Source organism: Tachypleus tridentatus, chromosome 1 (genome assembly GCF_004210375.1).
Source record: "Tachypleus tridentatus isolate NWPU-2018 chromosome 1, ASM421037v1, whole genome shotgun sequence".
Taxonomy (NCBI): Eukaryota; Metazoa; Arthropoda; class Merostomata; order Xiphosura; family Limulidae; genus Tachypleus; species Tachypleus tridentatus.
In genome coordinates this window covers 11857746-11874245 of record NC_134825.1, presented here as the reverse complement: position 1 = coordinate 11874245, position 16500 = coordinate 11857746, and the positions used below count along the sequence as shown (strand labels likewise).

At 31.8% G+C, this 16500-nt stretch overlaps 1 protein-coding gene across 1 annotated transcript; it reads right to left on the bottom strand.

Moving 5' to 3' along the window:
* Window positions 1–6780: 6780 nt before the first annotated feature.
* Window positions 6781–9144, bottom strand: LOC143240758 (cuticle protein 10.9-like). The gene is made up of 3 exons (XM_076483788.1): window positions 9029–9144; window positions 8695–8814; window positions 6781–7358 (listed from the first exon to the last, which is right to left on the bottom strand). Exons 1-3 carry the CDS (start codon window positions 9035–9037, stop codon window positions 7008–7010), a joined length of 480 nt encoding a protein of 159 aa, XP_076339903.1. The 5' UTR covers window positions 9038–9144; the 3' UTR covers window positions 6781–7007.
* Between the last annotated feature and the right edge of the window lie 7356 nt (window positions 9145–16500).

The following is a 16500-nucleotide window of genomic DNA, read 5'->3' as shown; positions in this document are numbered from 1 at the left end:
TGTGACGGTCAATCCCACTTTTCGTTGGTAAAGGAGTAGCCCAAGAGTTGGCGGTGGGTGGTGATGACTAGCTGCCTTCCCTCTAGTCTTACACTGCTAAATTAGGGACGGCTAGCACAGATAGCCCTCGAGTAGCTTTGTGCGAAATTCCGAAACAAACAAACAACAAAACAAGAAATCCAAGATGTCGTATACCAGTTCTTGATTTCTACAGCTTTGTTACATTAAATATCACAAGCTATATATATCTTCTTTAATTTGTTTAACAGCACTTTTTCTAGCATTTTGAGATCTCTTGCATTTTATGAATATAATGTTAAGTTCTGATTATCGACCGTTGCCTCCAGTGTTCTCACAGCAAGATACGTACTGTTGCTGTTGGGGTGCTATCATTATATAATGGTAACCTTTATTTTGTAAGTTATATTAGTGACTCCATTAATCCATCAAAACTAAAGCAACATTAATAAATATTATAATGTTTCCTGATATCAGAATAAATCATTCGTTGTTACGATAAACAAGATTTAATAAAACTGAGGTTTATAACCTCAGTAGGAGTAACTTATTTATTTGTACGTCATAGTAAGATTATTGTTTTTTATTCTGTGGTACCCATAACAAAAAATAGTTTAACTTTAACGTCCTAAACAGTGGTATACTGAAAAATTGCAATTAATGTACTTAGTAAAACCCACAATTTTCTCTTATGAGTGTGATGTGAAAAACGAGTATTATATAATTTTTAAATGTTATACTCAAAATTAGTGTAGTAACATGAAAGAACATTATTATACTAGCTTCATGTCAGATGTTTCAATAATAAATGTTTTCGTTGTAAAGAATTTTTGTTTTGTAGTCGTCTAGAAATACTTCAAGAAAATTATTCTGAGACCAATTAAATAACTATATCATACAAAGCAGAACTTTATCAGAAATAATTTATCACATAAAGTCGTTTATGAAACCTCGTTAGCTGTTGTTCCTTAGAGTTAACCATGTTACGTTATTGAAAGATGATACAGCTCACAACCTCAGTTCTTAAACAATTACATTTTAAGTTTTTAATCTAAAATTAGATAAGATAATATATGATAAAATTACACTCATTTCCTGCATCTGATAGGAGAGTTTGTAGTACATCAGCTAGAACCTCATTAACAGTTTAAAATAATGTTTGTTTTCAAATTTCGTACAAATCTACAAAAGGGTCACCTGAGAATAGTCGTTTAGAGATCATAGAAAGGCAGCTAACTAATCGGCTGCACCATATGCCAGTCCTTATGCAACTCTACATTGAACAAATAGTTCGATTTGTTTGTTATTCTTATAGCACATACAAACCAAACATATGGAACTCGCTTTTTTCCAGCAATAGCACGTATACAATGAATCATCTGATTCACATTCAATAGTATACTAGCTACTAGTAAAAGAAGAAAACATTGGAATTTGTAAAAAGTGTCTTTGAATTTCAACACAATTTTCTAAACCTTCAAAATGACAAGATGATTTCTTCACTGTTTTGAACCAATCCTTTTAAATACATGTCTCTGTAGTTTCAATATTCTATAATAAGGAAACTTAGTTTGTCAAACTTTGACTTCAGCAAAATTTGACTTTGTTAATTGTTTATCACATAATTATACAATAGGTTATTGGCTGTGTTCCAACTGCGGTTGAAAATTCGATTTTGGCATTAGAATATATCAGATTCAGTACTAAGTTACCGGAATGAGATCTTTATTTCACTAACACACCATTTGTAACGTGTATTGATTTATTTGGAAAATTTAAAAGACTGCATTGAGCTATATGGTCACAATACCAATCAGAGTATGGACTGAAAATCGTTTTGAGATCTAACCAGCTAATATCAGTTTGTGTATTTTTATTACAGCATTTACTTTGTTTTCAATACTTCTTATATCAATTCCATAAATAACTAATTTTTTTATTTTCCTATTTATTTCTTCAGATGTTATAGGTTGGTGAAATGAAAACAACATCTGTAAACTTTCAGTATAACTATGTCTCTAACGCTACAACTTTTAGAATAATTAAAACCACGATCACAAATTATTCTTTCATTATTTTTTGTAGTAACTTACATATTACTTAGTTAGTCTTCTGCTAACTACAGTCCATACAGACAGCACAATGCTGAAGGTATAATTTTTTATAGACGTTTTTTTGTACAGTTTCAAAGTAATAAAGGGTTAGAAATGACTTATAAATTAGTTGTTCCTTAAATTAACAACAACTGCTATCTCTAAAATAAAAATTCCGTGCATTACTGAGATAAGTCTTCATCGAAATAGTCATTTTACGTTCATCGTAATACATATTATAATATATAGAAACTAAAACTCTCAAGTATTCAGCAATAATTTCCTATAAATTAATTACCTTATACCCAAATTTAATACAAACTCTCACTGTAACACTCATCAGAAATTATTATAGTTTTTTACTGAGAAATATAAATATAAAAACTGTATAACGTAATAAAAATTGTTACATTTATTTATTAAGCAAAAGAAATAATACATCACCTTCTGATTTCAGGTACTTTTTTTGTGTATTTCGGCTGAAGATACTTATGCTGGTAACCTTTTTTTACTCTGCCCCAGCTGTTAAAATTATCCAGACTCCAGTTTATTAACTTGCACCTAAAGTTCTTGCTGCTGTAAGTTTTTTACAATATACTGACTACAATTGCGACTAAAAACTATTCGAGAAAAAAAAGACTAAAAGAAACAAATACAATCTTGAATGAAACATTTGACCTCACATCTATTTACAGACTCGAAAACATAAACATCAGAGAATTTAAATTTTGAGCAGTGTCACATCTTACCAACCTAGTAAGAAGATAATGAAGAATGATACCACATATAACCTTTTATGTGTTCAGTGAAGAAAGACATTTGATGTAAGTTATTGCAATCTTGATAGGGAAAGTTTGAAATTTAAACATATGAATTAGTAATATGAATTATCTAATATGAATTAGATAATAAAGCTCATTCTAAGTCCAGATAAATACAATTTTTTTCATTTCATAATTTACTCTGAATGAAGGGAATGCATTTCAATAAACCACCAAACATACAGGTTTATCTTTCTCACATCAATTATTTTCTCATTTCGATCTGCATGTTTAGAAACAAACGAACTTCTTTAAAGTCAGCCTTGTTTTGGTATAGAAAATAACGATCACCTGGTCATAAAATACATTGCATTATTTTATTGTTTTACTTGCTGCAAATCCTACTTTGCTTCCAATATCTCAAATAGTTTCAAGGGTAGTATACGAAACATTAAGAATAAAGAACGTTCTTTCATTGTATGAACATTAAATACGATATTTAGCTGTATTACAAATTTTCAGTACAATCAGGAAAAGCTCAACCTTTTGACTTCAGCTACGACACCCCCCAGCTAGTCAGGAGCCTGGAGATGGAAGTGGCGATGCCAGCGGCAGCTTCTCTTATACAGATGCAAACGGTTTCTACTGACGAGTATCTTTTACAGCTGATACTAGTGGATTCAAGCCATCCATCGAAACCAATGAAACGGGTACTGCTAATGCCAACCCTGCTGATGTCCAGGTGTCAGTTCAAGAAACCCCTGAAGTTAAGATCAAGACTGCCCCTGTCCACAAAATCACCAAACTCGTACATGTTCCCTACTAACACGCTCCTTCGGCCTATGATTACGTCCACGCTTAAATATGTATAAGCTTGTCTTGATGAAAAATAACCCACCTCAAAATATTTGAATCGGTTTAATGTGCACATTTCAGTAATTACTTCCAGTTCCAGGTTGCTTGGTTTTTCTGTTGTTTTAATAAATTATTGCTTAATGCTATGTTTATGAACCTAAATTGTTCTGTAGTGTTACTGTGCAATAAAATGTTTTAAAAATTACATTTCATGTACATGACGTTTTGAAAGTTTTTTAAGAGAAAAAGATGTTATAGTGTAACTGATTAAAGACTTTAATACAGACATACTAATCCGAGGGTCGCGAGTTAAAATCTTTGTCACACCAAACATGCTAGTCCTTTCCGCCGTGGGGGCTTTATAATGTTACGATCAATCTCACTATTCGTTGGTAACAGAGTAGCCAAAAGTTAGCGGTGGGTGGTGATGAATAGCTGCTTTCCCTCTAGACTTACATTACTAAATTAAGGGCGGCTAGCACAGATAGACCTCATGTAGCTTTGCGTGAATTTCAAAAAGAAACAAACAAGGAGTCAAAATGTTTTGAACTATTAAATGTGAGTAAAGAAACATTATGCGGTATTAGAAGAAGATATAACGGAAAACTTAAGTGTTCAACGTTGTTGTTCACCTCACGTTTCATTGTGATGATTTTGAATAAAGTTAATTAACTAACGAGTACTTTGGAATTCATTATAACAAGAATATCGTGTATTAAGTGGTAAAGAGTGAATTTCATCGTTTAAGTGCAGAAGAGACACAACCAAGTCTATAAAATCAATCACAAACATTGGTCTTAAATACAAAACATATACTTAAAGCATCTTTGCTTTAGATGAGTAAGAAATATCTAATGAGATTAAACTTTCTATTTAAAGTTGAACAGAAACCGTATTGAAGGAAAACATTGATCTTCACAAAATATAAAACGAATTGTAATCACACGCACAGACCAGCTGTTATACAAACACAAGAGAGAGAAAATTACTTACCATGACTTCAGCTGCGTGGTTCAAGAGATGAATCCCGAATCGACACACTATTAAATGTACAGAAACTGACCGTGTAAAACTTAAATAATAAAAGTTCTCTTGTTGACACCAAGGTTAACAAAATGTGCAAGAAATTTATTGTATTTCTACTTCGATTATAGGGATGTCAACAGACGCCTTTTATGAAGTGTTTACAGAATGCTTAGTATGAATGTGATTACATGAGAAGAGATGGCATTCACATCATGGAGTTCAGAGTAATAACTTTTTCTTTTTAGAAGTACTTCAATTCAAGTTACAGAAACTTATGAAATAGTTAACAACCACAGCTATCATTCTCCTTCACAGAACTATAAAATCCGATGTTTACATCCAAGGTACTTCGTTATTTTTATACTCTGTAACACTTGATAACATAAGGTATAACAAAGTAATCTACTTTATTTAGTTGTAGTATTATAGTAGTGAAGGTATCATCACACTGTTGTGGTTCCTAATCAGTGTAAATTATACTGTTAAAGGTTTAATACAAATTACCATAGAAATAATAATAAATCTCAACTGGTTCTTAAATATGATATTGACTGTTTGAAATGCATGAGTAATGATCACATATCACGTTTATGTTGCTTTAGTTCAGGTCATGTTGAAAGTATTTTATTCACTGGTTATTAATATACGAATAATTTTTTCTTACATTAGTTCCAGAGATAACTGAGAAGGTGAGAAAATAACAAAAGTGTAAAATAGAATATAAAACAATGGCAAAATGTCGCCAAATTTTGGCCACTTCTTTATATTAAATTTCTTGCATGCAAAATCAAGGTTTTCTGTCTCGATTTGTCTGAGAAATCTTCAATATTCTTATTAATTAAAATTTAATGGAATTAATAGAGACAAACGTAACGTACTTTATTTTCCGCTCTGTTGAACTGACGATCGAATTTCTTATATTAAGTTTTGCGTATGAGTTTTTAGTGTATTTTTGAATAAGAAAATAATTCAATGAAATTATACTTTTTGCCTAACTCTAAATTCATCAACTTGAGAGCTTGGTTTAACGAATATAATGTTAGAATGTTAAAGAACTTATTACAGTGTGTGAGAGATGATTTAGTAATTCTATGTATTCTTCAAGTACTGTAAGAGTATTTTCTATTCTCCAGATTTGAATGTTTTAAACATATTTTATTTTCTGTAAAATAGAAAATCCTGTTTATAAAAACTCAGATCAGAGATGCTTAACGGGTTCCCCGCTAGCACAGTGGTATGTCTCCGGATTTACAATGCTAAAATCAGCGGTTCGATTCCCCTCGGTGGGCTGAGCAGATAGCCCTTTGTGGCTTTGCTATAAAAACACACATATGCTTAATGAATTCAAATTTTTAGCTCGCATTTTTATTTTACGTTGAAATAAAACGGAAAGCTTTTTCTTAACTATAAAATTTTCATTAAAATAAGATATTAATTGTTAATAATCTCCGTATGACATATCTTATGTTTCTGTATAACGATATGTGTGTATCCAAGTTTACTATTATTTTTTACAGTTAATTCTTGTTTAACTCTTCTTTTTATTCAACTTTAAACTGAAAACTTTCATTTCATTAGATATTTATTTATTTATTTAGACAACGTATACTTTAACTTTTGTATTTATTACGAATGTGTTTGATATATTTTCAGATGTGGTTTTAACTTTTTAATTAGTATTTAAATATTTAAACTGGCTTTTTGCAGCTAAATCCAGAATTTTCTGGTTATATTTATTTGGAATTAAGCACAAAGCTACACAATGGACTATCCGTGCTTTGCCCACAATAGTTATCAAAACCCGATTTATAGAGATGTGAGTCCGCAAGCATACCGATGTGCCATTGATAAGGGGGGGCTTCTAGTTATGCACGGATTTTTTAAAGTAGTTGTTTAATTACCAATGTTATTCATGACTATTTCAATAAGTCACAATATTTATGAATATTTAACTACTGACGTCCTTGTCTCCTTACTTCGTGACTCGTATTTATCAAATATCTTGAATTTTTTATATGTGCATACAATTATTTTTAAACCACTTTATTGCAACAAGCAGTACGCATTAGTAATACAAAAAGGATTATTCCCGTAACATAGCAACATGTAAATAATTTAATAAAGCGATGATAAAAAGGTAAAGCAGACAAGAACTGGAAATAATTATTAAGAAAATATAACGTAAAACACTTTGTGAACTTACGAACTTTATAAACCGGGTTATTTTTCTACAACGAAACAAACTTATATATATTTAGGCGTGGGCATAACCGTAGGCCCAAGGAGCGTGGTAGTAGGGAGCATGTACGAGTTTGATGATTTTTTGAACAGGGGCAGCCTTGACCTTAACTGCAGGGGCTTCCTGAACTGACACCTGGACATCAGCAGGGTTGGCATTAGCAGTACCTGGTTCATTGGTTTCGATGGATGGCTTGAATCCACTAGCATCAGCTGTGAAAGATACTCGTCGGTAGAGACCGTTTGCATCTGTATAAGAGTAGCTGCCAGTGACGGCGCCACTTCCATCTCCAGACTCCTGGCGGGACTGAGTGTTACCGTCTTCGTCCTTGGTGTCGTAGCTGAAGTCAAACGGTTGAGGCTTCTCCTGATAGCAGATCCAGATTCAGTTAATGCTTCATATTGCCCTCGTTATTACATAAAATTAATCCAAATTCTCTATTCTTCATGTTTGAAATATTTTTTGTGATCTAATCGCATATTTCTTTTAGTAGGTATTCCTTCAAGTTATATTCAATATAAAAGACAGAGTCAAATATATAGATAAAATATACAAAGATGTAATAATTCACTAGATTTCACATCCAAGAAAAATTACTTGCATAACACAACAAATCTGCTCCAACCGCTCGTAGAACGATAATTCTACAGATTTAAAACGCTAAAATCAGTGGTTCGATGTCTCTTGGTGAGCTCAGCAGATAACCTGATGTGGCTTTGCCACAAGAAAACACACACACACACATGTACAAATCTGACCATAAATCTTCAGAATATGAAATATTCTAATGTATTTATTGAGAAAAGCACATTGTAATTTACTTTTTAAATTCATACAAAATGTATTAACACTTTTAAAATAGTGTCTTTACAGAAAAGATTCAGTGTAATTCACTGTATTCAAAAGGGTTTGAGACCAAATGTAGTGGATAATTACCGCATTTAAAAGAGAAACTGGATTTTCTGTGTAATACATGAATGTTCATACTTTTATGCTAGTACTGTTCTTTCGAGTTATCTCTGACACTTTTCTCTTTATCATGTCTCAATATAATAAATTTTGAAATCAAAAAATATTTTTCTTCTCTTCATTTTATAGACTTCATTACACAGTATGAGATTTTATATATATTAAAAATTTACTTCAATAAGGTGACCAATAAAAAACAACAAAGTATTTTCTCTACTGAACCATTAAAAATCTTCACTTTTTGGTATCTTTCTGCCTGGATTGACAAGACATTTCTTTATTCTTTGGTTAAATTTTCTGTTGGTCATATTTTGGGTTTCTTAATTTGACGGGAGCTTAAATGTATTGTTCTAAGTTTCATTTTCCCGAAGTATGAACTTTTTAATCTTACTATAAAATACTTTTAGTTTAAAATTATAATATGAATAGCAGAGAAATTACAACAACAATAACTCGAATTCATATGTTTAAACTTTACATTTACAACATCAAGATGACAATAAATTACATCAAGTCACGTTCTTTACTGAACTGTTTTGTTCACATTCTAGATTGGTAACGTTTCTAGAATTTCTTTAATTGGTTGCTACACTAATCATGTTTTCGGATTTTTAAATTGATGTGGGAATAAATATTTCTTTTAAGATTCAATATGTTTCTAGAGAACAATATATGTATTTTTTCTTAAAGAAATTTTAATCCAAATTATAATAAATATAAAAGATGAACTTACAGCAGCAACAACTTTAACCGCAGGTTGATAAACTGGAGCATGGACAAACTTGACAGCTGGGGCAGCAAAGAAAGGATAACCAGCATAGGCAGCTGTAGCCAGCATACACAGAACAAGTACCTGGAATCAAAAGATAATGCTGTATTATTTTATTTTATATATGTTTATTTCTCAGTAAATAAATACATGCAATTTATCCTAAGTTTCACGGTGAAAGAGAAGAAATATCGATAATTTCTTGAGGTAATACTTAAGATACAACTAAGAGAAAAATCACTTCTAACTGTCGATTATTTTAAAGCTGTGTACTAAAACATTTACGGGAGGATCTTACCTTAAGCATTGTTGCCTAGATGGACTTTGACCAACAGAAGACTCGAAAAATTGTATTTGCCGTTAGTGGACTTCGTGAACAATGTTGGTCAGAAGACATCTTATATACTAAATTTTGACCTAGTTTTGATGGCTGGGAATCGGGGTTGACATGCTGCAAGAATGCTTGATATTCAAAAATTAAGGATGAACGTGGATGGGAGTGGTGAAAGTTTAGCTCGAGGGAAGGGAGAGTTTGGACCAGTTTTTATACAAAGATGCTTATAATGTAGGCTCTTGTTAATCAACTTAGAAAATCAAAGACAAAACGATACATAAATTAATTTATCGACATTGTTTTAACCCATCGTCATACAATGGACTATTTTTGCAGGAACTGAACCATGAATTTTAGTATTATAAGTCTTTAAGCTAAGTGTTGGACAACAATAAAACAAATAGTACTAGGAATAGTATATTTAATAACTAAGCAGAATAATTTATACTGCTGTATAAATAGTATAATAATATAGTTCTACCAGGAACCCCAGATGTATTTGATAACATTTAACAGTGTGTATGTTTTTCTTATAGCAAAGCCACATCGAGCTATCTGCGGAATCCACCAAGTGGAAGTGAACCTTCTGAATTTACCGTTGTAAGTCCGTAGACTTACCGTTGTACCAGCTGAGGACAGATGTTGTACTGCTATTAACCTTTATAATAATGCTTTTGTCAGTGGTTAGTAAAGACATAGAGTTCTAATTGTTATTGTAACAGAGTTGTCGACGTTTGGTGATAATAAATCGTCGGTATATCATTTGTTTGTTTCCTGTAATCCATGCTGATGATTTTATTGGTGTTACTTGTATTCATTTATTCATTAAAAACATGAATAAATGTAACAAAACTGGTTTATTGTACCCCTCTTTTTCCTGTTCATGATTGAGACAAACCATGGTAAAGTTCATAATTTTTCTAAATCATGAACGGAATTGTTATTTATGTTCATTTTTTATATAATTAAAATATCTATAAAATAAACTGTAAAGATGTTTAATTAACAGTAATTGTAATATACTCTGGTCGAATGTTCAAAAAGTAAAGTTATTTACGTTATTCTAAAACGTCTGTTTGTTTGTTCGTTTGGTTTTGAACTTCGCGCAAAGGTACGCGAGATCTATATAGCCATCCTCAATTTAACAGTGTAAGACTAGAGGGAAGGCAGCTAGTCATCACCACCCACCGCCAACTCTTATTATCCACGAATAATGGGACTGACCGTCATATTATAACGCCCCCACGGCTGAAAGGGCGAGAAAGTTTTGTGTGACGGGCATTCAAACCGTCGACCCTCAGATTACGAGTCCAGCCCCTTAATTATCTGGCCATGCCGGGCTCTAAAACGTTTGTACGTCCTTATAAAGCCTGAACTAATAAACTTTTATATGATCCCTCGTGTTTATGTATATAACACTATGTAACACAAATTTTGTTTCTGGATAGTATGTGTTATTTCTTAATTGCTTATGTTGTAAAAGTAAAGAAAATGGCCATTATTCCCTTCAAACTTTGCTTTTGTGACCTGGATAATGAAATTTAGAAATTAACCTATTTTTTATGTAAAAACGGACAAATTTGCACATTTTCATTTATATAAGGTCTGAATAAAACAACATATAAATCAAGATTTACATGTATTTATACTAAAGTTATACAAAAATGAAAAAAAGTGTTTAGAAGTGAGTTGTTTTTCGAGATTTGCGACTGTAATGTAAATCACTTTCACGTATCAGACTCCAAATATAGTCGCCCATCATGTTTTAGTTATACGCTCCCAGGTCACAAAAGCAAAGTTTGAAGAGAAAAATAGGTCTTTTCTATTTTCTTTACTCATAATCAATTGGAAAATAACACTTTCTGCCCAGGAACAAGAAAGAGTAAAAATTTTGTTCCATAGTGCATTCCAGCCCCAATTAATTACGCTCATGTTATATCCGTCCTCAGTGGATCAGCGGTAACTTTAAGTAGTTACAGTGCTAAACTCCCATGTTCGACTCCTGATACTAAAGCAAAAATATAAAAGTTTTGGTAAATATCAAATGATTCGCAGATCAGTAAATGAAATTAGAACAAATTGTAATAATATTTAAAGAAACCGCGTTTATATGGGTTAAGTTACAAGTATAGTTAAATGTAATTAAAAAGAAACAGTAAGTGTTAAGTAAATTTTACTATCTTTTCCAATTCTATGTGGTTTCTTGACTCGTTGACTCCAAATTTCCCCCTGAAGAAGAAGGGTTAATCTTCCGAAAGCGCTCTAGTTACACGGTTTCTATTTCTTTCTATTAAGATTTCTTGAACCTAAGTGTTTATCTTTAACATCAGGGTTATTACTATGTTATTTATACTTGAACACCGCCGATACCTGGTGAATCTTCATAATTACATATTGAAGAAAAATAAAACAATTGTACGTTTCGCAAGTATATTATTTACTCACAACCTTTACTGGTGAAACGAAGGTCACGAATAAATAATCTATTTGTGAAATTTACAATTGGCTTGTTTTTCCCCAATTCTGTACTATGAGAGTGTTGATATTCGTATAAACGTTAAGAGAATCAAAAATCAAACAGTTTTAACTATTCTACATTACGGAATATGTGTTAGAAACATAGTTGTGATAATATTCTAGGCACTTTTGATAGGTTAATATAGTCTGATTATATGTGCTACGTTGTAGAAAAGCTTTCTTTGTTTTACGGCGAATTAATTTTTTTTCTTTATTGAGAATTTTAGCTTTGAAAGATTGAAATGAATGAATAAACATGCTTGGACGGATATTTATAAGCACAAGAGAAGGTTGTTATGTTTTTAATATAGGTAGAAATTTGTATCTGAGTTTCTGTAATACAAAACTCCCTCTATCGTTCACACTTTATTTGACACATGTAATCAGAGATATCAGAATGACAGTATTTTTTTTACAAAAGCTTCCACAGTCTTTTGCCACGACGAAAACAAATTGTACAGATAAGTTAACGTGAAATTCGTTCTGTTTTTAAAACGTACAGATTAAATGCGACACTTTGGGGATAAAATCATTCTACAGTAAACATGATGTTCATCACTATCTCCCCACCAGTGAGTGGAACATCTGTAGACGTATACACTAAAACTCAAGTATCGATACCTAGCGTGGGCATAGCACAGATAGACGTTCGTTTAGCTTTGTGTTTAATGTTGATTATTACTTTACTTGTGCTGAGACTTCTCTTCAGATCTTTTTTATTAAGTTTAGAGAAAACTCTTAAGATATTCTATAAGAAAACTCTTTTGGGTTACTAATTTTGCATGAAACTTACTAAGAACAAATGATCAAACTGACAGGGAGTAAAGCTTGGTTTTTCTCTTAAAAAATAAAACAAGTCGCTTTTAAAATGCAAAAACAATTCAGTACAAAAAGATTTTAGAATCTTTCATTTGAAACCGCATTATAATTTGATATAAACTATCGAACAGTCAGTCGTTGTGATATCGGGTGATTAATGACCAATGGTAAAAGTGGTTAATAGTAGATAATTCTAATTATAATATTTAACACAACTTAATAGTAATTATTTTTATTTACCAATTGCTTATAAAGTATACCATTAGTTACTAATATTTAATAATAATTAATAATGTTTCCCAATAATATTCAAATCCCCATAGAAAGAATTTTTACCTATTTTATTATTCTTATCTATAAATAATACTGTAATGTGTATACTGTACTAATGGTTTTGATAGTTATTAAATAACGTCAACTTAGTATTTGGCGCTGTAAACATAACATTGTTTACTTCGTCAGTTGAAAAGACAGCGAAAGTAACTTGATAATGGCTAAACTAAAAAATTACAAATTGGATTAAAATAACTCATGAGAGCGATTAATACTCTCTTTGAAATGCATAAACACGCAGTATTGATGTATATTTTCTCCTATATTATATTTTTTAATAAAATCGCTCCTTCTGTACCTACATAACTTGATGAGAACACTAAAAGGCGGAAAATGTAATAAGATGATTTATATTCCAGTTATAACGTAGATAACACTGTGAAAAAAGCAGTTGATGCGTTCGAAAGAAAACGAATTTTCAGAGCGAAAAGGATAATGATACTTCCGATAAATAACATTATTTACTTGTAACACAAAAATACATAGAGAAACCTTTCGAAATTCAGCAAATTCCAACTTCAGTATCTGAAGCAAAATGAAATAATTAAATCATTCTAAAGTGAGTAACTGAAATACATAGTTATAACAACAGTAATTTAATCAAAATTACAAAAAATTAATGAGTAACAAACAAAACACTGTACACGTTAAAAATTGTGCAATTTAGACAAAGACTGCGTGTTTTTCAACGTTGGTGAAAATCGTTTCATATAGAGAGTTTTTAATCAGCAATTCCAGATCAGTGTCCATGTAAAGGACATTCATATTTGATGTCCTATTTCTTCCTTTTGTTGGCGTATAGAGGACACATAGGGATTACTCAACTTTTTTGTGTTTTCAAAAAAATTCCCACATGTTTATTGGCTGTAGCTAGTAGGTGACGTTTGGTTTTGCCAATATATAGGACTTTGCCATCTACACACGTATAAAGATATTCAAGCCAAAACAAAGAGAAAATGGGAGAAGGTCTTTGCGAGAAAAAAAATCCTGTATGTGATGTGGGTTTAAACACTAATCTGAAATCAACTTGGGACTAGCAACAATGAATTACACGTTTGACTTTTTAAATTAAAATTTGATTACTAATGTATGGAAGACAAGAGAACATATTAAGTTTGGGTGCAGTTGACAGTCTGGATAGGTTAGTATATTTGTTCGTTAAAAAAGTATTAGTAAGTTTCCGTAATAGACATTGTGGGTAACCGTTACGTTTTATAGTATTGTGTATGAGAGGAATTTCAGATCGTAAATTAAGGTATGTAGGACACAGGTTATAAGCGCTGTTAATAAACATATTACCAAATTTATTTTGTATGTGCGGCCCGGCATGGCCAGCTGGTTAAGGCGCTAGACTCGTAATCTGAGGGTCGTGGGTTCGAATCCCCGTCACACAAAATATGCTCACCCTTTCAGCCGTGGGGAGCGTTATAACGTGTCGGTCACTCCCACTATTCGGTAATAAAAGAACAGCCTAATAGTTGGGTTACACTATTCTTACACTGCTAAATTAAGGACGGCTAGCGCAGATACCCCTGGTGTAGGTTTGCGCGAAATTCAAAACAAACCAAACCATTTGTATGTGAACAGAATAAAACTATCCAGTTCTGTAAGGAGTCCGTATATTGATGTACCAAATGCACTAGTGTTACGGTTAATGAGGATGAATAGTTTTAATTAAATTACTGTTATTATAGTCACGTATATTTTAGTTACCCACTTAGGAATGACGTAATTCTTTATATTTTGCTTTGGATACTGAAGTTAAAATTTACTAAATTCCAAAACGTTCACCTGTGTCCCATTGTGTTATAAATAAATAATTTTGTTTATCTGAAATATCATTATCCTATTCATTATTAAATACTGAAGTGACGATTAAAAAACTCAAAACACGAGTCCCAATGTTCAAGTTCTTGTAGAGATTGGTTTTTTTTGGTGAGACAGCGATAACTTTAGGAACTTATATCACTAAAATCCTAGGTTAGAGTCCTCGCAGCGAACACAACAGAAAACCCAATGTTTCTTTGCTGTAAAACAAACAGTTCAAAAATAACCTCTTGTCTTGAAATTTGATGTTTCTATTTAGATTAATAAAATTTGAATCGTCAACTTAAGAGTTTTGTTTGTTATGCTATTAGTTACAATGTTATACAGCGGAGTTAACGTTGTTTTAATTTTTTGGACAGAATGTTAAAAAGATCGTGTGCATGTTTTTTTTTTCTTATGGCAAAGCCACATCTGGTCATCTGCTGAGTCCACCGAGAAGAATCAAACCCCTGATTTTTGCTCTGAAATACATATACTTACCTTTGTATCAGCGGGGCTCTTGAAAATAAGAGATAATGAACTTCGGTTTTTTTGTAGAAAAAAATATTAAAATTTGATGAATGATACATTAGAGAAACTGCTAAAAATGATATACGTGTAGAAGTTATCTGTAATCCGTCAAAATATACAGAAAATGGAAGAAGCATAAAAAATTCTAGTAATGGAAAGGTTACGAAACTCGTAGTAACAGTTATAATAGTAAAACAAGACTTGAAGGAATAATAAACTAATGAAAAAATTTAAATAAGTAAAAACACACGATTATGACAAAAACTTTGTATTAATTTATCACATTTCGAGCAAAAGTCTTTCGTCAGCCTGTCGCGGGTTCGAGTCCCCATCACACCAAACATGCTCGCCCTTTCAACCGTGGGAGCTTTATAATGTTACAGTCAATTCCACTATTCTTTGGTAAAAGAGTAGCCCGAGAGTGGGGGGTGGATGGTGATGACTAGTTGCTTTCCCTCTAGTCTTACACTGCAAAGTTAGGGACGGCAAGCGCAGATAACTTTCGTGTAGCTTTGCCCAAAATTTATAAACAAACAAACTTTCGTCAGCCAGTTTTAAACCGTTACGTTGTAAATTGATATAACGTTTTTGTCCTACACATGTGTTTTTACTTGTTTTAAACTTTTTTCATTATTTAAACAATTATAATGTTTATTCTGGTCTAAGATCAATTTCTTGAAATAAAAAGTATTTAATTACCAATCAACAACATATTGTTTATTGTATATTGTTGCTTCAGTTTATAATCGACAGTTAATGTTCATTAGCAGGTATACAATCTGTTTTGGTGAAACTATTCTCATGCGTGAAACTATCATTCTAGTTCATACGTAGTTCTTTATATTACTGAGAAACTTTTTATACCTTTAAAAATAATCTTTAGCACTAAAATTACGTTTCAGAACATTTTTTTTTTAAATACATACAAGGAACAATAGGAATGTTGAAATATTTGTTTATAATAAATTAAAACAAACAGATATATTAATAACACCCATAAAGTTAACCAAGCAAAAACTGGAAGTTACTATTTAAAATATTCATAGTAATAATAAAAACTATTTGATGAATGCGCACTTGAATCGACACTTTGAAGTAGGTAGTATTTTCTTTTTTTTCAAAGCGTGCGGTAGCCATATGCTAAGAAGGCATAGTAATATAGGCCACGAATAAGTTTGTGGGACTTTATGGATAGGACAATCTTGATCTATATAGCAGAGGATTTCTTACCTTTCATTTGAACATCGGTTAAGTTGATATTTACTGCGCCTGGTTCTTTATAATGGAGTGATTGAAACCATCGTTATAAGCCGTGTAATAAACTCGGTAAAACAGTTAACGCGTATGGACGAGAATCCGCCACTGACGATGGTTAATTTTCTGGATTCCCGGATATTATTGAAATCGTTTTGTTGTGTTTTTTAGCGCTT